The sequence below is a fragment of the Lepidochelys kempii genome, chromosome 3, assembly GCF_965140285.1.
Source record: "Lepidochelys kempii isolate rLepKem1 chromosome 3, rLepKem1.hap1, whole genome shotgun sequence".
Classification (NCBI taxonomy): domain Eukaryota; kingdom Metazoa; phylum Chordata; order Testudines; family Cheloniidae; genus Lepidochelys; species Lepidochelys kempii.
In genome coordinates, this window is record NC_136382.1 from 154,808,274 (window position 1) to 154,835,333 (window position 27,060).

Here is a 27,060-nt window from a genome sequence, read left to right on the forward strand (position 1 = left end):
TTCTGTGTTTGTACAGCACCTAGCATGATGGGGTCCTGGTCCTTGAGTGGGGTTTCTTGTCGTTACTGCAATGCAAACTGATCTCACGTAGGTACTTATGCATCTAACCTGCTTAGCCACTTTTTAAAATCCCACCAGGTGCACACTCGCACCTTTACACACCTAAGACCTTGAAAAGCTTGCCATTTTTGCATCAACGATGTACATGTATTTGGAATGTGAAATTTTTGCCTGCTTCTAATGTCAAACCATCCTTACTTGGAAATGCTTCCATCTCCACTCAGGACCCAGCACTCTCAGTGGGAGGAGCAATCGTCTCAGTTCACTGCAAAGATCACTGACTTCCACGGTGGATTCATGAGCCACCAAGAACAGCAAGCCACGCACAGGAGCGGAAATGCAACCGGCTTCCTTCCAGCAGCCCAGCACCCACCCGCAAACAGTAATCATGGAAGCACTGATGGTAAATAGAGACTTCGCCTGTGCTTCTGACCTTCCTGGATGGTAAATAGAGTAGAAAATGTTTGGGGCCCTACGTGCATAGATTGTCAACACCTCCTTTGCTGAGGCAAGTCTACCACTCACCTTCAACTATTTAAGAGTCTGACCACTACAAAAGAAACTTTCACTTGGTGATCGAGACCTATGGAAATGACCATTCAGTGTCTCAGCAGCTGTCTCCAGGCAAGCTGAGTCGAGCACCTAGCAAAAAAGTTTCCAGGGCCACTTGTCAGCCGCCATAATCTGGGATCGCTCAAAGTCAAGTTTCAGGTCGGGCCATGGTACAGAGGGAAGCCTTGCTGCTCAGACAGTTGAGCTCCGTACGCATCCTGCTAGGTCTCTCAGCCCCTTTTATACTGTTCATCACCAAGTACTCCTATCCCACCAGCTGAAGGGGGAACAGAAATGACTCATTCTTCTTCTCATACCAAACCCAGAAGGTCATTATGGGCATCTTTCAGAGCCCTCCCTCTGAGTCACGCACGCTTCAGTCTTCTCTCCCCTATTCCTCAACATGTACATGATGCAGTTACGGGAAACAGTGCAACCACAAGGGCAGAAGTGCTAGCCCAGTTCAAGGTGTCTCCTGATATTCAAAGCTCTTAATGGCACTGGGCCTAGCTACATGAGGGGTCAGCTCTCCCACAACAACTATATTCCACTGGAAAAATGAAACTATTGGGGAGGGGGGAAGAAATGAGCATGGGGTACAGAACTTTGACAGGATCTGGGCCTACACTATGGAACTCACCCCTCACAAGAGGTAAGGATGACCAGGAATGTCACCTCATTCAGAAACAAATGCAAAACTATCACTGACATGGCTTCCCCTCAATACGATCCTCTCATTTTCACAAAACCCCAACAGTCTAATCACAAGACTTGCTCCTTCCCGCAGAGCAGCAAGAGAGAAAGGTGCTGATATTTTACATCCCTGGATGGTGTCATAAGAACCCAGATAGACAAATTTCCACTTCTGTGAAGTCCCTGTGAGTTCCGCCAGAGCAAGGACTGAGTAAATGCTTCAGGAGTTGGACCAATACAAGTGTAGTAATACTTTGCACTCCAATAGGGCCTCGCACCTAAGGATCTCAACATGTTTTGAATATTATCTCCATTTTATAGATGAAGAAAACGAGGCCCAGAAAGGTTAAGAGATTTGCCTGAGGTCACACAGTGAGGCAGTGGTTTCTGACCCAGCTCTAACCACTAACCACAACTCTACCTTTCTAACATTTGGCTCTTTTCTGAATTAAACCTCCAAATGGCTTTCTTTTAGCCCATCACCAATTAGGACTGCACCGCACTGTTATTTATCAGCAATGCTGCAACAGGAATGACCCAGCCCGAGCCGCTACCGAACCAATGTCACACAAAATCAAGGCAACCACCCAACTCAACGCTGAGCATATGGCACTAGAAGTCTTCCATGTAAGAAGCTGGTTATGTGGCTAGACAACAAGAATGGTCCAGTGGTTAGGGTACCCCTGGGCCTTAGGTGACCTGAATTCAATTCCCTGCTCTATCACAGACTATCTGGGTACCTTCAGGCAAGTCACTTAGTTGTGTGGTGCCTCAGTTTCCCAGCTGTCAAATGGGGATAACAGCACCTCATGGGGGGGGGGTGAGAATAAATCCATCAAAGACAATCAGGTGCTCAAATCCTATGGTAATGGGGCTCACATAAGTATCTCAGATTGAGAGATGCCCTTATCTCTGTTTTCCTGGGGTGACTTCAGAAGCATGAATCTCACCTCACCTGTCAGAAAGGTTGTTTATTTTAGTGAGGCCTGACACGGTCTCAATAGGGAGGGAAGGAATAATTCTGTCTCGGCTTCTCCAGGGCATATGAAGTGAGCTGGAGTAATGAGCTCACAGCACTCGGGGAAACCTCCCTTGAGTCTCTCACCTCCCTTTTAATAGGTGCCACTGAAACTCGTGGGGACCGGTTACCCAAGCAGCACAGGAGTAGCCACCAGCCCAGGGACAGAAAAGACAAGGGGACGGAAAGTGCGTGTGCACAGGTGTATGGAAAAGAAGGAAGCTGATAAACAGCTTGCACCAAAATACGGGGGCCACGACTAGACTAGCAGCGTGTGTGTGCAGGACAGATACCGCCCTGGGGAAGCCCAGTACTGCAACAGCAAGAGATGGTTGCTGGGAAGGCGTGAGCTGCACTGACAGAGCGCTCCAGAGGGTCAGGCTGGAAAAAGAGGGGGTGCACTTCAAGTCAGGATGGAGAGACTTGATACGAGCTGTGCTGGGTCACAGCTGGGGTTCCTGCAGGACGCAACTGGAGTGCCTTGGCAGAGGGGATTAGTATGGGGATGGGCGGGGAATGATGGCATGGAAAGATAGTGCAGCAGATTTGGGTACACAGAGGGCCTCGATGCTCCAGTTCTCAGTTCAGTTTGCTTTTGGGGTGAGATGTCATGAGGATACAGCGTAAACCAGGAAGACACTATCATGCATGTTGGTTTGCATTTGCCATTCATCACCTACAGCTGCCTAATTGTTGAATGCAATTACTGCAATGATAGTGGCTGTTTTTACACAAGAGACATTTGCTTTCTTCTCTCTGGTTAGCTGATGATGTTGTTTTCGCCTGTACATTACAGTTACACTGCAGATCATCTGAGGATCATTTGGGACTCAGCTGTTAGTTGACTGAGGCATTTGGTTTAGTCTCAGGAATGCTAGAGTGTGGGATATCACACACAAATCTCCCACAATGCCCTATAGATAGAATTGCTAGCTACTGTTCACCAATATGGAGCTAAGATACCTCTGAATGAGATGGTGGTTAGTCAAAGTGTCAGCGAGAACAAAGTCAGTGTATTAGGAGAGTATTGTGCAAACCCTTCCATGAAGCTCTACCAGTGGACCTCGATGCCAATGTCCCCTTAGAGAAGGGCAGCGTGGTTCAGTGGTTAGGGCACTGGCAACCTGGGTTCAATTCCCTGCTCCACTCCACCTTGTACAAGTCACTTAGCCTCTCTGTGCCTCAACTCCTCATCTTTAAAGTGGGGCTAATAGCACTGCCCTGCTTACTAGGGTGCTGTCAGGATACCTTCATAAAGAACGTGAGGCGCTCAGGTACTCTAGTAATGGGGGCCACATAAATACTTAAGATAGTCCTGACCTGCAGCTCCCATCCCTGGTTATTCCAGTCCTGAGTCCCACACAATTCTCTTCAGTTGTAACCTGTAGCCACGCTCCCTGCTACTCTGTATCTGGGACTCCCGCACAGCCCTGCCGATGCATCTCACTCCCACACTGCTATAACCCTGTTATTGCAGACCTGGTCCCCTCCTGATCGAGGAGGATCAGAAGTGCTCTATCAAAGAGTGGCTTTGTGTAATTACATGCATTTACAGGATGCCGTAGACTTTCACTTCAAGCAAGATTTGACCCCAAGGTCTCCAGAGCGGAAAGGCCAATATATGATCCTCTTTAGCACCACGCCTCAATAATGTTGATTGTAGTTCAGGCTTGGAAAAACCCTCCAGACCGACAACTCAGAGGTAACCCTCCCCACAGGAAACCTCTACAGACCAACTCTCATTTGTAGAGATTCAAAGAGTGCCACCTCATTCATACACATCTGGAAACACACCGGAAATAGGCAACTTACGCGAATTTTAATAACTCTTGTCTTTGCTCCACAGTTCTTCTTGAGCAGCATCTTCTGGAAGAGAAACAGAATGCAGGGATTAGTAGCAGTGGTGTGGTGGGAACACAAAGCTTGCATGGAGTCACTTTACGTCAAACAGGATGGAAGGTTCAGAGGACTAAGATAAGACAGGAATACCAGATCAGACCAGTGGTCCATCTAGCATACTGTCTTTTATGGTGGCCAATACCAAGTACTTCAGAGGACAGTGAAAGAAACCCTATAGAGAACAATTATTGAAGAACTTGCCCACGGGGAAGTTTTTTTTCCTAGTTTTCATCAATTAGTGACTGGTTCAGGCCCTGAAGCAGGAGAGTTTATATTCCTTTTGAAAGAAAAAATTATCCTATTTAATGTACGTGTGGATGTTCCTGTTATCTGTATTTATTTATTTAGAGTTATATAATAGATTTTAAAAGCACCGACTCATGGCTCTAGGTTCCTCTAGCAGGTATTCAAAAAGCCATCACACTTGTCGTCACACTTTTACATAAAAGTGTAAAAGCCATCACACTTGTCATATGGAACCATACACCTTGAACAGGAGGAGTTTCTTACAGAAAACAGCTACAGAGACAACCAGGCTTCCACACAACTTGAGTCCCAGCTCTGTCTCCTTTGTTCATCAGAAAGTTTTATACAGCACCCAGACAAGTAGGGGCTGAATAACATCAGAGTTAGTCCAAAAAAATCTGATAAAAACTTTTGTAGTTGGAAAATAAGAGCTTTATTGAAAACTAAATATTTTATGGAAAAATATTTCAGTGAAATATTTCAATTTTTCAAAATGAAAAATTTGGAGGAAAAACCAGTTATTTTATTTATTTTTTTATACAAATAGTGGATTTTCCGCCCTTTCTGTTTTCCACTTTTTACTAGCTGGAAAACAGTAACAAAGTATAGCTACTGTTAGCTACAAAAGCTACAAAGCGTTTTCTTCCTCGCTTTCCTACACTTTGCTACTGCTACTTGAGAAACTTTCCCCCACTTTCTGTCTGATTTCCAACTTTTGCCAATTGGAAAATAGTAACAAAGTGAGACGACTGGGGTACTCCCCAGTTTTTCACACTTTTTTAAAACCTTTCTCTTCATTTTTCCAGTGAAAAAACAGGCAAAATACATAAAGGGAGAACAAAGCATCTGAAAACTAAAATAAAAAACAAAAAAACACAAATACTCGGTTAAAAAAACTGAAACAAAAGTAAACATTTAAGGTAAAAAAAAACCCAAACATTTTTTGTCCTGACACAAAACAACAAATTCCCATGAAAACCAAAAAATTTTGATCCACTGTGGAAAAAATAATTCCATTTTTTCACCAGCTCTAAGTAATCTACTACAAGTAAACACACCGTTACAGTACTAGTGCAAACAAAGAAAACACAGCAACCTCCCAAAACTTAGAAAGGGAAGAAAAAGCCACCCACCACCAGCACAAATACCAGGGCAGGGCACCCAGCCCTCCACAAACCATCCCTCCCCAGATACCTGGGGAAAGAGATGGGTCTTGCAGTACATCTTGAAAGCTAACAGATTTGGGTTTGTTTAGACTAAGTACATTTCAAAGTATAGGTGCGCTGAGGACTGTTAATAGCTGACAAATATAATTAGTTACTTGCCTGAATCTACCATTTTCACTGGCCATCAAAGGGCTTTGTCGCAGCCACACGTACTAGTTCCCACCCCAGAATTCTGCCCTGTAGCCACAGCCTGTGATGTCAGTGCAGCCCCAAGGTCTCTCACCCTGAAGGGACCCCAGCAGCGATTAGCACAAAGTAGGTGCAAGCAGACAAAGAGAACGGCGGAACTAACCCAGGTCTGTGCCATCTGGATCAGCAAGTATTTTTTTGGGAATTCCTATAAAACAATGCAGGGCTCCATTCCCAGCACTGCTATGGGGGAGTTATTCTAAACTTGGTATTTACTGAGAGGTGACTGCCTGTTTTTAAGACCCCCCCCAACAACTGTTGAGTGAGATGAGGGGAGTGTAGGGAGGGGAACTTAGTGGGGCTAAATGTCCTTTTACAAAGAGACCGACTGCATGGTACAGGGCATGCGGAAGGAAAGAGTCGTGGGGTGTTACAGGGTTTGGTCCTCACCACAAGCTTCTCTTTCAAAGCCACTGTGTGATGTCTCACTCTCACCATATCTACCCACTGGCTGGGTGGGTAAGGTGAGTCCTCCCAAGACAGCAAGTTTACATGCTGTTTGGCTCTGAGGGGAGGAACTGCATACAAAGGGGAGCAGCATGGTCTAGTGGTGAGAGCCTAGGTTTTAATCCCACCTCTGAGAGGGGAATGTTGCTAAAGCAGGGAACTGGGCAGCCAGGACTCCTGGGTTCCAATCCCAGCTCTGTTATAAACTGTGTGACCTTAGGCAAGTCACTTGACTTGAGGTTAAAAAAAACAAACAAACATTTTTTGTCCCGAAACAAAAGTTAAACTGAATTTATACTACTGAATTTATACTACTGTAAAACTGAATTTATACTACTCAGCAATCCCCTGGGGGGAGGGAGTTTCAACACTTAATTCAACAATACTTGTAAAGCATCTTCCACAGCTGAAAAGAGCAAAGCATTGTCAAGCAGCCTGCTTAGCCCAGCCCCTGCTTACAGGAGGCAAACATGGTACCTCCCAGTCTCCCCTGCACAGCGTCCACTGATTCAAGGGTTCCCACTCATAGATCCCTTTACTCCGGCAAGGCACCATGTATTCACACCGTTCCAAATAGCCAGCTTCAAATTAGCCTGGACACCAAGGCCCTGGTGTTTACTCAACCCAGCCTCTGACTAAACGTGGGGACAATTCACTGTGACTGCAGCTGCACTTAAGTAAGTGCCTAATGCTGTTAAAGAAGAAGCCAAAAATTACTTGAATAAATACTACATATTTTAATGAACTGGCTTGGGGGGGGGGGAGTGAACGGATAGATGGATGGACAGAGCCCTCTGAATGGAACTAGTATTGCTCATCTGTATCATAAGCCCTATACTGCTAACAGATAAATGGAGATTCTCTTTTACCTAAAGTAGCAGGGCTAAGCTTTAAGAGTGAGATGATCTTAGTTCCATCCCTGCTTCTGCCATGAAGTTCCAGGTAGCTGTGGTAGACAGCATGTTGGTTAGCTATGAAGCCCTAGGCAGCCATGGACATGTTATTTGGTAATGACCTCTCTGGTATGCCCCCTGCTGGACTTTCCCTGGGTTCAGAAGTAAAATCTAGGGATGAGGGAATTCCAAGAGGTTCTGAGGTTTGGATAAGAACTGGTACAACTCAGCCCCTTTGATTCTCTGCCTGTCGCACATAATGGTCTCGTCTCCTGTGGGCTGTAATACTTTGGTCTCAGTTTAGTTGTCGGATCTAATGTGTGGCTGTTGAGGGGTGCTGGTGGCCTGTGATGTACAGAAGGTCAGACTAGATGGAGCTGGTGGTCCCTTCTGGCCTTAAACTCCATGCCTCTATGCGTGCCCCCACCCAGGCTCTTGGGTCTGCAAAGTTGGGCCATAAATCTCTGCTGAAAAGGCTCTCTCCTCTGAGGCTGCAGAGATGTCCGGCTTCTGCTTAGCTGGGAAATAAGGGGAGAGCAACTGTGTTGCAGCGTTTCAGCTTTGCCATGAGGATCCAGGAGGTGCAGAGGGGCATGAAGTGGCGGGGAATTAAATGTTTTTGCCCCTCAAAATAAGGCTGGGTCCAGCTGTTATTTTATCCAGTGAAATTTCTTGCTGCTTTGCTCCTAACCATGCTTGCCATCACCCCTCTCCAGGTTGGGCTGCAGCACCCCAGCAATGGTACAATTACAAAATAAAATCAAGCCTCTTTGTATGGTTTTACGTCCCTCTGGTTCCCTGTTCCAGAGCCAGTTCACTGCCAAGCCCGAGCGCTGCCTTTCAGATTAGAAAGCTAAAGCATGCTGCTGCCTAGCAACAACGTGGGGGCTTTCCAAGGCAGCCCCTTCTCATCCTGGCTCTCTGGAGCTTTCGGTCCGGCTCTAAGAAGCAGAGACTCATTAATTCATAGACACATAGGTACAGACATGGCTGAAGTAACATTAACTTGGCTGCATGACTTGGAGCAGCTTAAAGCCAGGGGGAAAGGCCTAGATGAAAGGTGGCATGTGCTACCTTGCTAGTAACCCTTCATTTCCCATTTTGCAAATGGGGAAACTGAGGCAAGGAGGGGTTACATGATTTGCCTGCAGTCACAAACTAGCAAATGAGTGGCAGAGTTGTGAATAAAATTGGATGCTGATTCTGAGGCCTTTTAATCACAAGACTATCCTTCTTCCCTCTACAATAAAGGGAACGGGATGAAAGAGGCACCTTTCCTACTCCCAACCCCCTCATTTAAACTAAAATGTCCTCCTTGTCGACCACAAATTGGCTGTAGGCTTTACAAGCTGAACTACAGTTACCAGAGCAATGGAAAGCATATTGTAACAGGCCGGTGGCTCCCAAAGTGAAGGCAAAAACAAATTGACTGAAGAAAAGAAAAGTTTCTTCCAGGACCACATGCTGAGCAGCTCTGAAGTGAAGGCTGAGTGAGCTGACTGAGGGTTAAATTTCTGAGCACAGCAGAATCAGTTCCGCCTATGAAATCCTCCCACCCACTCCACCTCCTGCACACAAGAGCTCCACAGAGATCCCCTTTATCCCAGACTGGGATTTAAAAGAAAATTCCAGTGATTCAATACAATCATTTAGAGAGTTACATAGCCACTGAATAAAATATTGCAACTAACCCATGATCCCCTAGGACTTGGCTGTATATCGCAGCCATTCAGAGTGGCATGTAAACAGCAGAGACAAAATACTGAGCCTGCTGCTCTTAAAGCACCACCCTCCTAACACTTGTGCTACAGCGAAAATCTCCATGTAGGCATTAGCAGTATAGAGCCTATGATATGCTTTGGAGCAGTTCTGTTTCTGTCCAGTAGAAGTCACTGCACGTTTATGTTTATACAACCACACATAAGCTACCATGCTACCAAGTTCTTTGCAATCTATATTAACAGACAAAAACATAATTATCCCTTAAGTTAAGGTTGCTTCACTAATTAACATGAATGTTAAAAGATACAAATTCTAAATCATGTTACAGTTTTTAGAAAATGAGCATTTAAAACTATGGAAATGAACAGTTAAAGGAAAGAGCTGTGGGTTAATAATATGCAAATTCACTTGCAGCTGAGACAATCTTTTCAATGTACAAGTGTAAAATATCACACTACAAGCTGAAAACCAGCCTTAACTCTCCGCCCATATGCCTATTCAGCCTCAAATATGTATACATGAAACAATTTTTAGAAATCTCGGTTTCATTTTTACTGTCTCCACAACTTAAAACAAACCAAAAAAGATTGTTTTGTTCTTTTTTTAATGGCTGGGCTTCTTTCCACTCCAAAGTTGAACTCAGTAGAAGAAAAATTGGGTTTTACATCAATTTAGACAAATTGGTGCAAACTCCTGTGTGAAGAATCTTAATTCAGTTTAATATTGATTTCCATCAATTTAATTTAAATGAACAAGAGATCAGCTTAAGATAAACTGAAATAAATCAAGTTGAAAGTGAATGAAGAATGTCCATCTAGAGGTTTTGCACCAGTTTAATGAAAATAATTTTAAAACACACCTTTTAGTTTAACTGCTGTAACTATATGTGCAGATAACGCCTTCGTTATAACACAAGGAATGTCGAATCTGCTCTTCCCTGGTTTTGTGGAGGACTGGGAGTGGTCTCAGCCTTTATTGAAGGTGTGTGGGTTTTTTGTCAGGGGTTGGAGTTAAATAGGTGTTCACAAAGAAGAAAAAAAATGTAAATAGCCTGAATAAAAGTCACTGGTCCTCAGCCAGGTTTACTTTCCATTCTAGAGAGGATATCATACCCTTACTAGTTCTCCAGTAGTCCAAAGAGTCTTCTAGGAAAAACAGAGCAGGCAAGATCTGGTTTTCTAAAGTAAAAATAACATGCAGGGAAACAATTGCTTGAAAAAGAACTTTTCAGGGTTTTTTTAATCTATCATAAAGAAGTAAAAAAGGCAGAGAACATTTTCCCCCCTTTGCGGGACACCTTTAAAGAATCACCTTGCCTCCAGGGTCTTGCCCTGTGCATTCTGCCTTCTAAGACATCCACATTAACTTGTGACACAAAGGGAACATATGGCACTTGGAGACATCATTTTTTAAGCACAGCAGAAGCTTTCAAACTTGCAGAGAGTGGGGATCAGGATGATTTTGGGGTGAGAGAGAAGGGAGAATACTGGGCAAGCAAGGGGGAGGAGAAACATATATAAAGAACTGGATGGACCCGTCGAAGAGTTGAGGACTAGTTTGTTTGCTCAGGGGACTGGCAATGGGCAACCCTTTCACCTCTAGATCAACAGGCCAAATGAGACCAAGGGCACTTGCGGTGGAAAGCCATGGCCCTCCAATGGCTCCTTGGTGGCTGAGGTGAAAGGAGTGGGGGGTTCCCTGTCCAGTTCCCACTGGGTAGGAGTCCACATCACCAAAACCAACATAACTCATTAGCCCCCTTGTTGGCAGAGCCACCAGAGAAGCTAAAGACTCAATGGGGCCACCGAAAGACTCCCCTCTTGCCCATAGAGGTGGGATGAGACAGATGGCTAGGGTGGGAGAAATTCTCCTTGTCCAGGGTTCAGCCTCCAGGGCTGTCGCTTTTCAGGGGCACTAATCCGCTTTACAGACAAGAACTGCCGCTGCCAAAAAGTAAAGTGCAGCATGTGACCAGGTGAAGGTTCCTCTAGGGCAACCACACAGTATCCCTCCTCTGCAGGAGCTCCAGGAGACCAGGGGCTAGCTCAGTCTCCCCCCACTGCCCCAGTGGAGACCGGCCTGTCATTAGAGTGGGAACAGCAACCTACCACACCCCAGCCAACAGCACCAGCAAAGGAACAAAGCGACTTCCTCCCACCTCCCCAGCAATTATTGCGTCTGGCCCGGCGCGCTGAGGGTTAACACCCATGCAGGGGAGGGAGCAGCTGCAGCTTGGTGGACAGATGAGGTCAGGCCCCAGCACAAAGTGGCTATTGTGAGGCACGCTGCTGCCGCCGCTGCAGGCTTCTGCTTGACCGAGTTCCACCTAAGTCTCACCGCGTGGCAGGGCGCAGGCAGGGTTGGGGTGGGGGGATGGGATACCCGTGCCATCTAACACGCTGCAGCCTCGCCCCATCCCTCACCCCATCAGCCCAAATGGGATTTCAGCTGGATTCTATTCAAAACAAGGCCAGAAAGAATGATTGAGGACATGGAGATAGGCCATCTCCAATAACTGGCCAAGGGCTGCCCTCCCATACATTGCCCTCCCCGCCAGGAGCCTCCTCTAAAATGCCTACAGGACACAATCAGAGCTCAGCATCAGACCCAGCTCCTTCAGGTTCTCCTTCCCCTGCCACCTCACAGTTTCGCCATAAAACCATCTCAAAGCCTAACTCCCCACACCTTGTGCAGTCATGTACACCGCAGCGGAGCAGTGCCATGCTGCCAGATCACAATCAGAAGCACTCGAACAATTTGTACAGTGGGGGCACTGAGAGCTATTGAACTAAACTGTAAACCATGTCTATGATGGAAACTATTTCAAGCACGGGGGTGCCGCAGCACCCACAGTTCCAGCACCTCTGATCACAATAGTTGTGCTTTGCACTGGTGTGAATCACTGCGTAGGGTGCAGGGCAACAGAGAACCAGGCCTCACTTGTCCCTTCATTTCATTTCCTTGGCAAGAGGTTTCCCCAAAGCAGAAGACAGGTTTCACCTTCTTGTGAGTCTGGAGAGAACAAAGAGCGATTTCCCTATTGTCAAGGCTTGGGTTGGGTATTTGGTTTTTGAATTCCTTAGCACTAAGCACTGTTGCTAGACCTTGGGCACAAATGCTTCGGTCTGGTGAGGAGCCTACAATGCAAAAAAGCATGGGGGGGAAGGGTCAGATTCTGATCTCTATTTCACTGGAGTAAATCTAGAGTAACTCCACTGGCTCCAGATTTACACCAGGTAGTGGGATCAGAATCAGGCTCAGACTGGATGGTGGGGGGAATCAGAGAGGCAAATCGACAGATGCAGATTAGACAGATTATTAATTAACTAGATTAGATTAGACAGATAGGCAGTCTATCTTTTTTCTGCTCCACTCAACACAGGCATCAAGGTGGGGTAAGGAAGGAAGGCTAAGGTGGCTTTACAACACTTTTACACCTCCCCTGTTCTCAGGGCTGCCTTAATTTATCCCAGGCTATCTGTGGCCCCAAGGGGCTGTTGAGGCAGCTGGGAATAACCAGAGGCCAGTGTCACTGTGTTTATGTACTCTTTCCCTCAGCTACGCCCCCTACAGCAGGAGAAGGTTACAAGTGGGGGAGGGAGAATTGATCCCTTGCTCTAAACCAATTCCTCTCTATGAAGGGAATTCCCCAGTGGCTGGATCCACTGGCTTTATGGCTAGCACAATGAATCAAGCCCTGTGAGCTCATGTCCCACGCTTGGACTTGAGTCCCTGCCCAGGGCTAAAACTGCAGGGGGCTGTCTTTCACATAAAATATTACACCAAAATCTCTTCTACGCAGCTCTGGGAGCTGCTCAACTGGAACTTACAGACATCCTGGGACTTTTGGAAAAGGAGTATGGGATAATTCAGGTATCCTGGCCCATCCCCCCTCTTTCTGTCTTGCAATAAAATAGATTCTAACATCCCTGGCTGCATCTGAGTTATTGCAGCATGTTAAATGGCTGCTGGATTCACCTACACAGTCACTGCCCCGGTAGCCCTAACGAAAAATAATACACTATCAGTCCATAACCCTGGGGAGAGGTGGTGAGGGGGGTAATACTAGAGTAAGCTGCAGTGATTTTGACCTTTACCATGGAATATCGTTGAATTTCTTTAAGGGAGTATTAGAGAGACAAGATGGATGAGGTAATATCTTTTATTGGACCAACTTCTGTTGGTGAGAAGGACAAGCTTTCAAGTTACACACAGCTCTTTTTCAGGTGCCAGAAGTTGGTCCAATGAAAAACATTATCTCACTCACCATGTCTCTCTAATAGCCTGGGACCAACACGGCTACAGCACTGCATACATATGAGGGAGTATCTCTTTCTTGTGTATGTATTATTAATCATCGGTCTCCCATTATGCTTATCTCCAAAGATAGTATCTTAGTTCCTCAAAACCATTGATGGACATAGCATCACTAACACCCACTGGAGGGAAAGAGGGAAGTATTACCACCCCATTTTACAGATGGGGCAGCAGCTGAGACCTACGAAGTTTAAGGAGTACGTTTTCCAAAGTGTCCATTAAATGTAGGAGCCTTTATTTTTGGGTGAATATAGGGCCTGAATTTCGGAGCTATGGAGCACCTAGAGTTCCCCTTGATTTCAGTTACAGTTGTAGATCTTCAGCACCTCTGAAGATCAGATCCTATGTGTCATCTGAGGTTAGAGAGTCAAAATCAGGGGGCACATATGAAAATTGGAGCTTAAGTGTGAGGAAGCAACTACTTCACTACACACAAAATTCTCCCCTGCCCCGCGAGAGGATGAGAGACTAAACAAACCACAGGTGACAGATGTTAGTCACCTCACTTAATGCACTGCTGGAAGGCGCTCAGATCCTATAGTGAGGAGGACACAGTAAGAACCAATCTAGAACAGAACAAAATAGAATTGAACCCTAATTTCTGCATCACAGCTCGGTGGGGTCTGCAATGACAGTGCTTCTGGATCCCACCTGTTCTTAAAGTCCAAGATAAAGACAAGCCCACAGACGTTTTTTGGGACCACCCTTGAATAGCACTTGGAAGCTACAGGCAGTACAAAGTGCAGTTACCCACTTGCACAGAGCTATGAGCTCTCTAGGGAATTGGTTGTCTGAATATACGTAAGTGACTGACTCTCTATTGTTTCTGGGTTGTCTCTATGACGTATGGGCTCCAGGTATCTTTATAGACAGCTCATCTCCTTATGCACTGCTCAAACTGGCAAGATCAGCAAAGGCATCTTTGCTAACAGCCCTAAGATTTGATTTCTGAGGCCAGGGAGCTGGATATCCTCAGAGGAGAGTCCTCAGCTCTGCATTCACTTCCCAATTTGACCTGACAATTTGGCCCATGCCTGTTGATCTGCAGAGCATGTCATCAGGTCCATCTATTCACAAACAGCCAAATATTTAAGTCCTTTCTCAGTTTTCTCTCAGGCCTTAGGCAAGCAAAACTCCATTTGCACATGGAAATAGCCCTGTTTGAAAATACAGACACCTGGAAGGTGAAAAATAAACACGGAGGCAGCATTCATTAAATCCCTTTCAGTCCAGCTCGTCTGTACAGTATGTGCCAAGATTAGCCACTGCTTAGACAACAAGTTAACTCTCCTGTTTGCAAGACCCTGCTGAAATGTCTGGGGCTCTAGTTTCACAGCTGTCAAGCCTGGAAGGGGACTCCTCAGAAGCAGCTCAGAGGCTTTTGATTCATTGTTGCCAATGTGACATTTCCTCCCCAGGTTCCTGGTGCCGGCTTCCTCGCAATCCATAGGGAATGTCCAGTCTCGCCTAACGTATTATCTGATGTCTACATGGTTCATCTCACTTTTGCAGTCACCGCCAGAGAGCCTTGGAAATATTAACAAATAAGTCCTGGCTTAGATGTGAGCTGCAATCCTGCCAGCAATGTTTGCCATTGGCAGAGCTGTTACACAAATGGAGACATCTCCTGCACCACTTTCTTGCTCCCTTTCAAGTGCTGTAGCACCACCAAAGAGAAGAGGAAATTCTTGGGTACCTCTCATCCACAAGGCCCAACATGTGCCCATCCAAGGTTTTCTTGTTAGTTGTTTGAATGATGGCCCTGAGCGCTGTGAAGGGGTTAAATTGTTAACACAAATCAGACAGTAGAGTAAATTAAGGTGTATATGCAGGATTGTTCCTTCAACAGCAACGGGGACTTCTCAAGCTGGGGAACCTCCGCTGTAGTCCCTGGACGGGAAAGAAATCACTGCAAGACGCAGACTTCCTTGTCAACAGTTATCTTTTAGCTGGACATCAGGAGGGACAGGATTCAGAAACTTCTGCTCCCAAAATAAAGGTCACTTACAACTTAAGCTAAAGGAGGGGCTTATTTAGGCTTCATGGGCAACATAATTACATACAGCTGAGCAGGTTTTCTCCAGGAGAAGGAAGCAAAGACGCACACACCACTCTACACAAATGCCTAGCAGTTGTACTGGGAATACTGGGATTTCTAAGTTAATCAGATATGAGTGGTTTCAGAGTAACAGCCGTGTTAGTCTGTATTCGCAAAAAGAAAAGGAGTACTTGTGGCACCTTAGAGACTAACCAATTTATTTGAGCATAAGCTTTCGTGAGCTACAGCTCACTTCATCGGATGCATACTGTGGAAACTGCAGAAGACATTAGATACACAGAGACCATGAAACAATACCTCCTCCCACCCCACTCTCCTGCTGGTAATAGCTTATCTAAAGTGATCACTCTCCTTACAATGTGTATGATAATCAAGTTGGGCCATTTCCAGCACAAATCCAGGTTTTCTCACCCTCCGTCCCCCGTCCCGCCCCCACAAACTCACTCTCCTGCTGGTAATAGCCCATCCAAAGTGACCACTCTCTTTACAATGTGTATGATAATCAAGGTGGGCCATTTCCAGCACAAATCCAGGTTTTCTGACCCCCCACCCCCATACACACACAAACTCACTCTCCTGCTGGTAATAGTTCATCCAAAGTGACCACTCTCCCTACAATGTGCATGATAATCAAGGTGGGCCATTTCCAGCACAAATCCAGGTTTTCTCACCCCCCCACACACACAAACTCACTCTCCTGCTGGTAATAGCTCATCCAAACTGACCACTCTCCTTACAATGTGTATGATAATCAAGGTGGGCCATTTCCAGCATAAATCCAAGTTTAACCAGAACGTCTGGGGGGGAAGGGGGGTTTAGGAAAAAACAAGGGGAAATACGCTACCTTGCATAATGACTTAGCCACTCCCAGTCTCTATTTAAGCCTAAATTAATAGTATCCAATTTGCAAATGAATTCCAATTCAGCAGTTTCTCGCTGGAGTCTGGATTTGAAGTTTTTTTGTTTTAAGATAGCGACCTTCATGTCCGTAATTGCGTGACCAGAGAGATTGAAGTGTTCTCCGACTGGTTTATGAATGTTATAATTCTTGACATCTGATTTATGTCCATTTATTCTTTTACGATATGAGTGCCAACCTGCAAATAACACGGGGACTTAGAACCAATACAGGCTGGGGCCACTAGGAGGGGACACTATCATCTGCACTTGAGACTAAGCCCTTGCCAGAAAAGCAATCAGCTTTTAGGCAATGCAGGTTCGGTGACTGCATTATGTGGAGCACAAGAGGCTCAGGGATGTAATGCTATGTCTTTGCAGTTATGCTATTCAGGCATTAGATGTCCCTATACTGCATAAATGTTTCTAAAAAGGGAGTGGTCCTTGGGGAATCAACAAAAGGTGGAAACCAACTCGTATTGTTAGTAGTTTGCTGCTCTCTTCCCCAGTAAATGCCTGCTGATCAAGGAGATCTGTGGCCCTGAGTATTATGACGGGAAAGCTGATTCCCTCAGCCTCAACAGCGCTGCTAAACGTAATCTTTTGGTGCCCAAAATAAAATCCCTTCAATTGCTTCAAATCAAACATTCCCCTCCAGAACTTGAGGAGCCTTTGCAATGCACTTCTTCATGTATATATGTAACACTGCCCTCTGCTGAATGGAAAGTCAGACCTGCTGATGCCTTTCTGTATATGTAGCCCTCTAGTGGCTGGAGGACCCTAGTGATTATAAATCAGACTAGTACTGGGCCTTAGGGTGCTAACCTAGGACTCCAGAAACCCATGTGCAATTCCCTGCTCCACTGCAGACTTCCTGTGTGACCTTGGGCAAGTCATTTACTCTCTCTGTGCCGCAATACTCCATCTGAAACTTGGGGATAATAGCACTTTCCTACATCACAGGAGTGCTGGAAGGAGAAATACATTAAAAATTGTGAGGCACTCATGAAAAATCAAAATTGAAGGAACCCCCGGGGAAAACAGAAGGTTTAAACCCCCAAAATAAGTCGTTAAACCATCTGATTGCATACTGTATTATAATATATATCAAGTAGGGTATTTTATGAAAGCTTATAATATTCTGAACTCAATGGTCATCACAAGACATGTATACAGACCATGGTTATGAATTTATGTATTTGTGTATATAGAAAACTCCACAAACTCCAACTCCATCTCATGGCAGGGTGGTGAGCAGTTAAGCGAGGAGTGGCGCTTCCAAAGTCAGATGTGTACACGGAACTGGCTTCAAATAACCATCCAATGTCCAGCCCAGGACAAAAAATGATGTTAATGGGAAGACACTGAGACATCCTGGCAATCATGTCAAGAGGGAATTCCTTGATGGGAGACAGCCATTTATGGGGGGGGTCAACAAACCCCCCCACAAAATCTGATCTTCACCTAAGATTTAAATGCCTGCGTGGTGGAGCAGCTTTGAAGAGGCAAAAGCTCATTATTTTGACTGCATCAAGGGCTCTGCAAAGCCAAAACAAGGCTGCATAAAACAGACACACAGGTCGCTGCTGAGACCCTGGGGTTTGCTTGATCTCTCTAAGCGCCATCCCTCCCTCCCAATATACACGCACCCACGTCACGACAGCCCATCAATGTCTTAGAAAGCCTTTCACCTTCACATGCCTGGGCTTTTTTATGAAGGATTAACTTCATTTGTGTATGCAAATGAGCACAGTTTTGCATAAATAAGTACAATATTGGAAATTACAGGCCAGGATGATTAACAGACTGAAGGGACTACTTCTCATAGCATTATGAGCTACCAGGGGATGAGAATAATACAAGACGACGACTAGAATAATAAATAAAATAATAAATGACAGAGGGAAATGCTGGACTAACCCATTTGCTCTCCACCATTCACTTGCCCCCGTGTTCCCTTCTGAACACCATGTACATAATAACGACACAGGGGAACACACTGGAGTTGCTGGCTGGCTAATAGGATAAAAGGATCTCACTCTCCAGTGAGCTAATCCATTTATACGACACGTAATTAACCGCTGTGCTTGCAGAACAGTCTCCCCAGCAGTTGCTCGGCTTCCTAAGACTTGCATGAGGCCTGAATGCAACGGAACCCTGTCTGCACCTGCTTCATATCAAGATAGTTTCACTAGCTGGCAAGGCTTAGGGCCCATCTGTGGCAATAGCACGTTGGGCTGTGATGGAGTTTGATCTCACGTGCTAAAGGGCTAGACCATGCACCTGGCTGAGTAATCACTACGGAACACGTCGGACTTGCTATTCCACCGCCTTAGCGCTTTGTCTGTCTTTCAATGCATTGCATGTATATGGCCCTCATCACTGTAGTCTCCAAGCACTGTTTGGATCGGGTAGCATTTTACATCCACTTTGCTCCGTTCTAAATCACTGCAGGTGGTGCACGGTGGCGGAGAATCAGGCCAACAGGAGCTAGATACTGCAGGAAGTGGAGTGGGCAATTCAATAGGCAGCACTGTTCCCCGTACCCACATACACACTTCAACCCATACAGGACTGAGCTTCAGCAATTATCCTTGCCCCTGGCTGTTAGCACACATCAGCCGCCACACGTCACACCATTTTAAATTTCTTATGGCAAGAGAGATCCATTTGGACTTCATCAGACCTCTCTTGAAACTACTTCTGCCTCCTCTGCATTCGTGATCTTAGTGTATGTCCGTGCCTTCTTTCAAGCAAATTCATTCCTAGCACCTTGACTGAAACAAGCTGCTGCCTTAGTGATGCATTTGGAGCCAAGATTTTGATTCAGTCCATAATAGCAACAGTCAGAGTACAGATGCAAATCTGAACTTCACAAGTTGTGTTTGGCCCTTATGCCTAACGACATTAGGATAAAAAAAGGCATGAGCTTATGTATATATATATATAAACTCGTGCCACACATGCCTATGTCTTTTAATACACATGATTTGGATCCAGAAGTTTGGAGGGCAAAAGAAACCAGTGGCTGAATTTAGTGGAGAGTTCTGTACTGCAGAACGAGCAATGTATGCAAGTTTCAAAATTGCTAACTCCAGCCGCTTTCTATCTCACCCAACAGCCCCACCACATACCCAGCAGCCGCACTGAGAGGAAAATAACCTGATATTTTTCAACCTCTTGTGGTTTATGGTTTCACCCATCTCTGAGGTCTCCCTGTAGAATATTCAGAGCATCTGCCTGTAGTTGGAGAGCTTGCAAAATGTAGCGAGCAGAAGAGAAGGATTATGGCAACATAAAATGCCTTTCAAGCACACCATGCAGGATGACTCAGTTAGATATTACAGAAAAAACATTATGGTGATGATCAAAATTGCAGAGAAGACACAGGCATATTTAAGAGGATCCTGTACTATCACTATCTTGATCAGTGCACAATGTATTTTTCAAAAGCCCTGAAAGCATTTTCCACGTGGCACCAATTCCATCCTTGACAATTAGACTCACTCCAAAAAGCATTTCAAAAAGAGACAAGAGGGGTAAAGGTGTGATTTAGGGAATGATGAGAACCCTGATTAAACTGAAAGAATGTTTTAAAAACACTTTGCACATGGTGTCTTTGTGTTATAAATAAACGACAACCAAATAGCACCCATCATGATATCACAGCGACATGTCAGGCAGTGAGTACTGACCAAAGCACTCCAGCTTTGCTTTGGAGGTTTGCATTAAGATACGCTGAACTTATAGTCTTCTCACCTAGCTAGGCAGAGTGTGTTCTTTCTCTCTGTATCGGTGTGCATGCGTCTCTTCTCTTTCTCCGGTACAGAGTGACACTAGACTCCTCAGAGGTAAAGGCTGAAACAAGCCTTCCATTATAAACCTCATTATACTCTCTGATCTCCAACAGCTTCACCACACCACCCTGCCTGCAATGTCACAAGCGTGAACTTACAGCAGCACAGAATTTATCCATCCAGGAAAATTGGACAAGGTATTTGAAATGAAACGGGGCGGGGAGGAGGCAAAATCAGAGGTGTTCTCACTTTGTAGACATTTCCACATTTCCACAGTGCAGGCCCAGTTATATGAGCTTCAGAAATTATCTACCAACCTGCCAGATGCTTCCTGAATACTACATTTGCCCCATGCACCGTTAAGCCAAAGCCTGCAAGAGCATCTGGCGAACGTACAAGGGGATTTCTACCCTACAGAGCTTGCAAACTCTGCAGGAGTAGCCAAAGTGATATCTGCACTAAGAAAAGTGTGTGTTTTTACAACAAAATAGCTAACGTGTTATAAAATCCTAATATAGGCAGGGCAAGCTGTAGTGTTACCTTGATGTACCTGGGCAACTAGGGTTCACCTTAACCAGCTACACAGAGGTAAAACTACAGGTTGACCTGGCTACACTAGGATTTTACAATGTTAACTATCTCGTTGTAAAAAACACACCTTTTTTCCTGGCGTAGGCATGGCCATAGATTTTACAACACAGGCTACAGGATTCCTACAACCCTTAGGAGAACTCCAAGCTTAGCAAGCTCATTCCTATGTGAGACCACTTGTATAAGAAATAGGCATGAAGGGTATGGAGGGGAGATCTCCCAGCTCTACTCTCCAATTTTTATTTTTTCACTTCCCTTTAGCCAGCAGAAATTCTACATTTTCTCGATGCGTGACTTTAAAACTACACTTTGCTTTCCAGGGGTTTTCCTTTAAACCCTTGACCTTTCTCCACATTAACTGCAGCTCACCAAAAAGCTATGTGTATGGGAATAGAGCCGGGTGAGATTTTTCAAAGGCACTCAGCATTAGCCTAACTCCAGGGGGAGCAGAGTTAGACCAACATTGAAGGCTTTAAAAATCTCAGCCTAGGGGTTCAAACACAAAGGTCCCAGTCCTGAATGCAAAACACCCACTGATTTCAATGGGTGCCAGAAAGGCAAGATAGGCCCACAAAGGTGCAGTTTTGTAACTTTAAAAGTCTCCTTTGAACCAACAAGAGATGGACTACTCAGAGTTAAGGCGGAAAATAAGTTAGGAACTCAGCCCACGCTAGGACAGCTGTGCTAGTAACAGCTGGGCTGCACAGACTCCCAAGCCAAAGCTTTTCCAAAAGATTATTTCCTAGAGTATTAACACTAGTTACAGGACCGATGGCACACCCAGTCCTGCCCATCGAACTGGAACAACAGAGACTCTCAAACTTGGCACAGGAAAGCTCTGTAATAAGTCTCTCTAATTCTGTTGTGGCACAAGGGGAGTGCAAAAGCCTGGCATTACTTGCTAATCCCATATCATCATGAGACCATCCTGTTTCTACCGCTTCCATATCCAAGCCGCAGTCTCTTCCTCGCTTCCCTGCTCTTCTTGCACCCAGGATCTCTCCATGGGGAGATTACATGATCCAGACACATCTCTGTCATGTCTCATTGCAGCAATGCTTGGTGCTGTCAGTTAAGTGCAGGAGGATGCTATTGGAGGGAGGGGGTATAATGACTAGAGCAAAGATACGTCTTTTGGGGTTCTGCTCCCACATCTGCCACCAACTCTGTATAACTTTGGGCAAGTCACTTACAGCCAAGAGCGCTCAGCGGCCAGCTCCCACTACTCCCCTCTCAAAAGTCTGGCCACTGAATTAGGTGCCTAAACAGGACCTGGTCTCTTGAAAATCTGGCCCGTAACCTCTCTGCTTCAATTTTCCCATCTATATAATGGAGATACACACTAACACACAGGGGTGTTGTGAGGTTTAATTAATGAGCGTAAAGTGCTTTGAAACCCTCAGATGCAAGCCAAAGTGCAACATATCACTGACACTAATATTGGATTAGCCGAACTATGTGGAGAATAGCTGAGCATATTCCAACAGCCACGTGCCTTCCATTGCCCAAACACCTCCTGGTCCTCAGCCATCAAATGCTTTCCCCTGGGGATTCCATTTGGGGCTCGGGCTTTCAATGCTAGCAAAAGGTGTGGCTTTCCAGGCCTGGAAACTGAAATTGATTCACCCACAGAACAAAAACAACATGGGTAGCAACAGCATATGGAGGAGCTGCCTGCCCTCTCCCACTCTCACAGTGCAGTAAGGAGTGTGCAGAAAACGTGCGGTATTTGAATCACAATGAAGCACCCACACCAGGGTGGGTTTGGCCCAGGAGACAAACAGTCCATTCAGAATCCTAGCTGTCTTCCTAGCCTTGATATGCCAAGGAGAATGTCGGTGGGATAACCCAACCCTCCCCTCTCTCTATCCAAGACCTATAGTGCACAGGTCAGACCCCATCTGTACATTCCCAAGCAGCATCTACTAACTTGTCCTGCAGGAAAGTACAAACAGGTTCCAGCAAAACTTTTTAATCCGCCAGAGCCCTCAGAGCCAGTTGGGGCAAGTCCAAAGCCAGGAAGAAAGCTGGCATTGTCCTCCTGGGCTGGGTTGAAAGAACGCCTTTGGGAAACCCTCTGCAGAAAGGAAGCACCCAGCTATCTGAAAGAGAAGTAGGAGGGAAATCCCAGTGGACCGCTGCTCCTAAGGATCCAGCCTTGCGTCCACGCAGTGAAAGTTGCTCGTTCCTCATCAAGTCACTTTTGTGTTAGGACAGCCCTCGACTTACAACCCCACCCTCAAGAACCTGTCTGGCCTGTACACGGCCTGCCAGTCCAACACGGACAATTCCAGACACTGGCAGACAAGCACCCAGCGGAGGATGAGGAGGATGAGTCAGGCTTTGCCAAGCCCTGCCATATGCAACGATATGACTGAGTGACAAAGACACTTAAGGTTCAGACCCCAGCACGCTCCTCCCCCATGCAGATTCCCCAACAGCCTCTTAGTGAGCGGCCTGTCTTTTTGCTCGGGGGCAAAGTCACATGCCATTCACCAGCCAGGCCAGGCCACCTCTCACCAGTAACTTGGGCTAGACCACCCCATCTCATGGATTTGGTCCTTAGAGGCACATATATATTTCAGCTCCAGCCCAATCATAGATACTGGAAACACTCCAGACATTGCCCTGTGCTGGATCATCTCTGAAGTATCCATGCCAATGTGCCCATCTGACCTCCTTTCCCTCTGGCCTGCAGCCAGAGCACCAGACAGCAGGGCTGAAAAGGTTTCCAGCCAGCCTGCCAACCCCAATTAAAAGCCAGTAACTTCAACTTCAGGCTTACAGTTTAGTGTCCCTGATGCCAGGTGCTATTACTGTCTCTTTGAAGATCCCGATACACCCCAGATGGCTTCCTCTCTTGCTCCTCAGTGGGCTCCTCTGGGTCTCTATACCCTTCAACTCATTCTCCCCCAGCCCATGCACATCCGATTTCCTTCCCTTCTCAATGCCCTGCAATGCAGCCACAAGCATCGTGAGGACTGAACAAGACTCTCTTGGGGACTTGCTGATGCCGCCATTACGTAGCCGGAAGGGGTTGCTGTTGGGTCACTGCCTTTCTCCATGAGGGCTGAATGCATTACTGTTTCCCATTCTCTGCTGTCTTGGGGAAGGAGCGACTGGGACTATTAATCCAAGTGTAACCTCCCGCTTGGTAGGTGACCACTAGATCTCAGGAGACTGACTCCTGCTCCCTCAGGAGACGCCCAATCCTGCCTTCAGTCAGGAACCAAAGCAGGAGCTCATCAGGGCAACAGGCTCCAGATGCTCCCAGAAGGAACAGACGTGAGTTTGCTGCTGCTAGCTGATAACAGCAAGCGTGGTGGTATGATAGCATGACGCTCAGATCAGCTATATCCACCGTGCAGGTTTCTCAGTTGCACAAGCTCACAGGGACAGAGAGCACAGAGGAGGCGATGCTGTGTTGCTGGTCCCTTAGGGAGAACAAGATGGAGGCACAGCTGTCTTTTCCTGACAGAGGCACCCATGCAGAGACTCACCCATCCATCCTCTTTCAGCCTGCTTCCATTGCGTGTATGACAAAGGCAACTCTTAACTGGCTCAGGATAGGCCAAGACCTAAACCAGAAGGAAGGCACTGAGGGACAGTAGCAGAGATGTGTGGGCCTAGGAATGGAATAGCAAATGTATTCCACATCAGGACTGAAGTGCCCTGGTAGAGTTGTGGCTGGAATAACAGGAGATGCTAGAAGGTGGGAACTGGGTTCATTAGCAGCACAGCTATAAGGAGACCTAGAAATGGAGCAGCAGCAGCTGCTCCAAGTCAGCACTGAGGGGCAATAGCAGAGCAGACCGGGGGGCAGGAACTGGAAGAGCAGAGGGGTGCTCACAAATCAGGATTATTGATGTGCACCCAGAGAGCTGCGTGCAGGGAGCCCACGACTGGAACAGCAGGAGGCAACTGCCAATCAGAGCTGCAGGAGAAGTTATGAACGGTGAGTCACTGAGGTGGAGACGCACCAAAGGATTCGTGGTGACCCATGCTCAGAGGCAGCTTTGCTGATCAAAGCGAGCTGCAGCTCCTGCAGAACAGTGGCTGATCTCTAGCTGAGAAGCAGCTCTCCTCCTACTTCAATTCAACCAGCCGTGCCAGCGTACAAGAGCTTCCACTGTCATGTGTGTTTGCACAGAAAACATCTGCCAGGCATTCCATGATGATAACCATCCACAGCGCACTCACAGGGCACAATGGAAGAGAGAGAGATAGCTGCTGGCTGGCAGAATTATAATCACCTCCTCAGAGGCAGGGTGGGGGTGCCCACACCCTCCCCCTTGAGCCTCTCTCTATTTCCCAGCACCTGGGTGTTCTCAGATGGCACCCCTCCCTCCCTCCCCTGCTCTCTGCCTACACGGACTCTATAAATGTCTTAATCAGCAAACCAGACGTTAGCTCCGACGGCACAGAGCCAGAGATTCTCTCCAGTAAACACTGGACCAAGAGGACAGAACAGCCGCTATCTCCCTGCCTCCTCCAGGGAAACAGAGACAGGGGGCGGGAGAGAGAATGGGAATGATCTGCCATTCCTCATGGGCAGCGAGTGTGGTAATGTCTGATCCCTTCTCTGCTGCAGGGCTATAGATCTTTGTGGGCTTGACGGATCAGATGAGCTAATAAAATCTTTTCAGTCCGAAACTGCTACAGTCCTAGGATTGCCTCACAGCAGTCAAGCCCCCCGCCCACCCCCCCATAATGCTCTGAACCCCTCATTGTGCCTGGCATATCATCCCAGAATGTTGGCTGGGGGAAGGAGCACAGAGCGGCAGGAGACTCCCCCATTGTGATAAGGCGGAATTGCAAGATGCAATTTGGCGGGGAATCCAGGATTCCATAATTGCAGAGGCCAGAGGGTTATGAAAAGCAGGAATCAGGACACTGATGGTGCCCTGGGGATCAGGCTGCTGCTGTCGTGGTTTTTCATGATATGGCTCCAACTAGGAAGCAGAGCAGCACTTAGACACAACAGCAGCTAAGGCCCACATTTTCAAACTTCAGTGCCTATCATTACGCCACCCAGTCAACAGCTTGATTTTCAGAGCTGCTGAATGATCACAACTTCCACTGAAACCAATAGAAGCTGTTGGGGCTAGATTCATAGATTTTTAAGCCCAGAAGGGACCACTGGGCTCATCTGGTCTGAGCACCTGCAAAACTCAGGCCAGGAAATTTCATGATGTATGGCCCTGGAGACTGAAGTCCGCCACTTAACCACAAAAGAAGAGCAAAATAGGTAGTGGCAAGTTAGCACCAACTGTGGCAGCTGTTTTGCAGGATCCATCAAGCAGGCGACGAAGGGCTCAAAAGAGCCAGCAGATAAGCATTCTAAGCAATAGTCTAGGCCGGATCCCGAGCAGCTCAAAGGGGCCCCCATTCACTATTTAGTATGTGTTGGAGAGGCACAAAAATACTCCTGCTTAGGGCCCCCAATGGGCTCGCAGGGCCTCTGCAGCAGACGGTAATAATTTTCAGTCATTAACAACCTGGGCTTGATTCAGACTGGTGACCTCTAGAGCCTTCTCTGTCCAGAGGCTGCTTTTCCGGTCTCCATTTACCAGACAAGGGCAAGCCCCAGCCGCCATGGGGATTTGTAAATCACCACCATCCCGCAGTCCCCTTTTACTTAATGCAGTGAAGTCAGCTGCATGTTTACAGCTCAGCAACCAGAGCTAAATGGGTGCTGAATTCCCATCACACTGGGGCAGACACATGCATACATACGCACACGCTTCCCACTCTTTCTCTGCTCCTTCATATGACCGTTATGAGGGCCAAGTGAGCTTTCAATGCTGCCCCACATGGCAGGTTCATTCCACCTGAAATGCCAGTATTCGTCAGCAGGAGAAAGGAATGGCAATGTGACCTGCAGCCATACAGAAGCTGGAGCAAAGGAGCTAAAGGGTGGATTTTGTGGATAAGTCCAGAGGAGAGGATTGCCTTGAGTAGTCAGTGGAGCAGAAGTTTCTCAGATCCTTCACATTTGGTATGATATCACTAGGCCCTCCTCCCAGCTTGGTTTGCTCACACACTGAAGGTTTGTCCGCCCGCCAGAGAGGATACAAAGTCAACAGGGGGAGCTCCATTTCTCCCTTAGGATACGCTCCAAATGAAAACACCGGATAAGTTTTCCTCTTCTATAGCCCCTTGCATCTGAGGATTGGAATGCACTTTACAAATAGGAATGAATTACACCCCAAATCACCCTCTGGGAGTTAGATATTATCCCCTTTGATATATGAAGAAACTGAGGCACTGAGGTGCACTGACTTGCCCAGAGTTTGGGAGTTCCAAATAAACACCGCACCCAACCCCACAGGCCAACAGCAGCCCCAGCCTTTCAGGGACATGTACAACCCTCATTGAAATGCATGCAGCTGGCATGGACGCTGCCCAAAGACAATGATCAAATGGCAGCTGGACCAGCTATTCACTGGAGCTG

The 27,060-nt window shown here is 46.6% G+C and overlaps 1 protein-coding gene across 2 annotated transcripts in view; it reads right to left on the reverse strand.

Annotated features, from left to right (window-relative positions):
* Positions 1–27,060, reverse strand: part of LOC140909402 (uncharacterized) — a 75,951-nt gene that overhangs the window by 16,678 nt on the left and 32,213 nt on the right. Inside the window, exon 4 of one of the 2 annotated variants that reach the window (XM_073338592.1) lies at positions 4,136–4,186. In XM_073338592.1, coding sequence (XP_073194693.1) covers positions 4,136–4,186 — 51 coding nt within the window. Of the gene's footprint in view, positions 1–4,135; positions 4,190–27,060 lie in introns of both variants that reach the window. The other variant, XM_073338591.1, reaches the window with a different exon arrangement.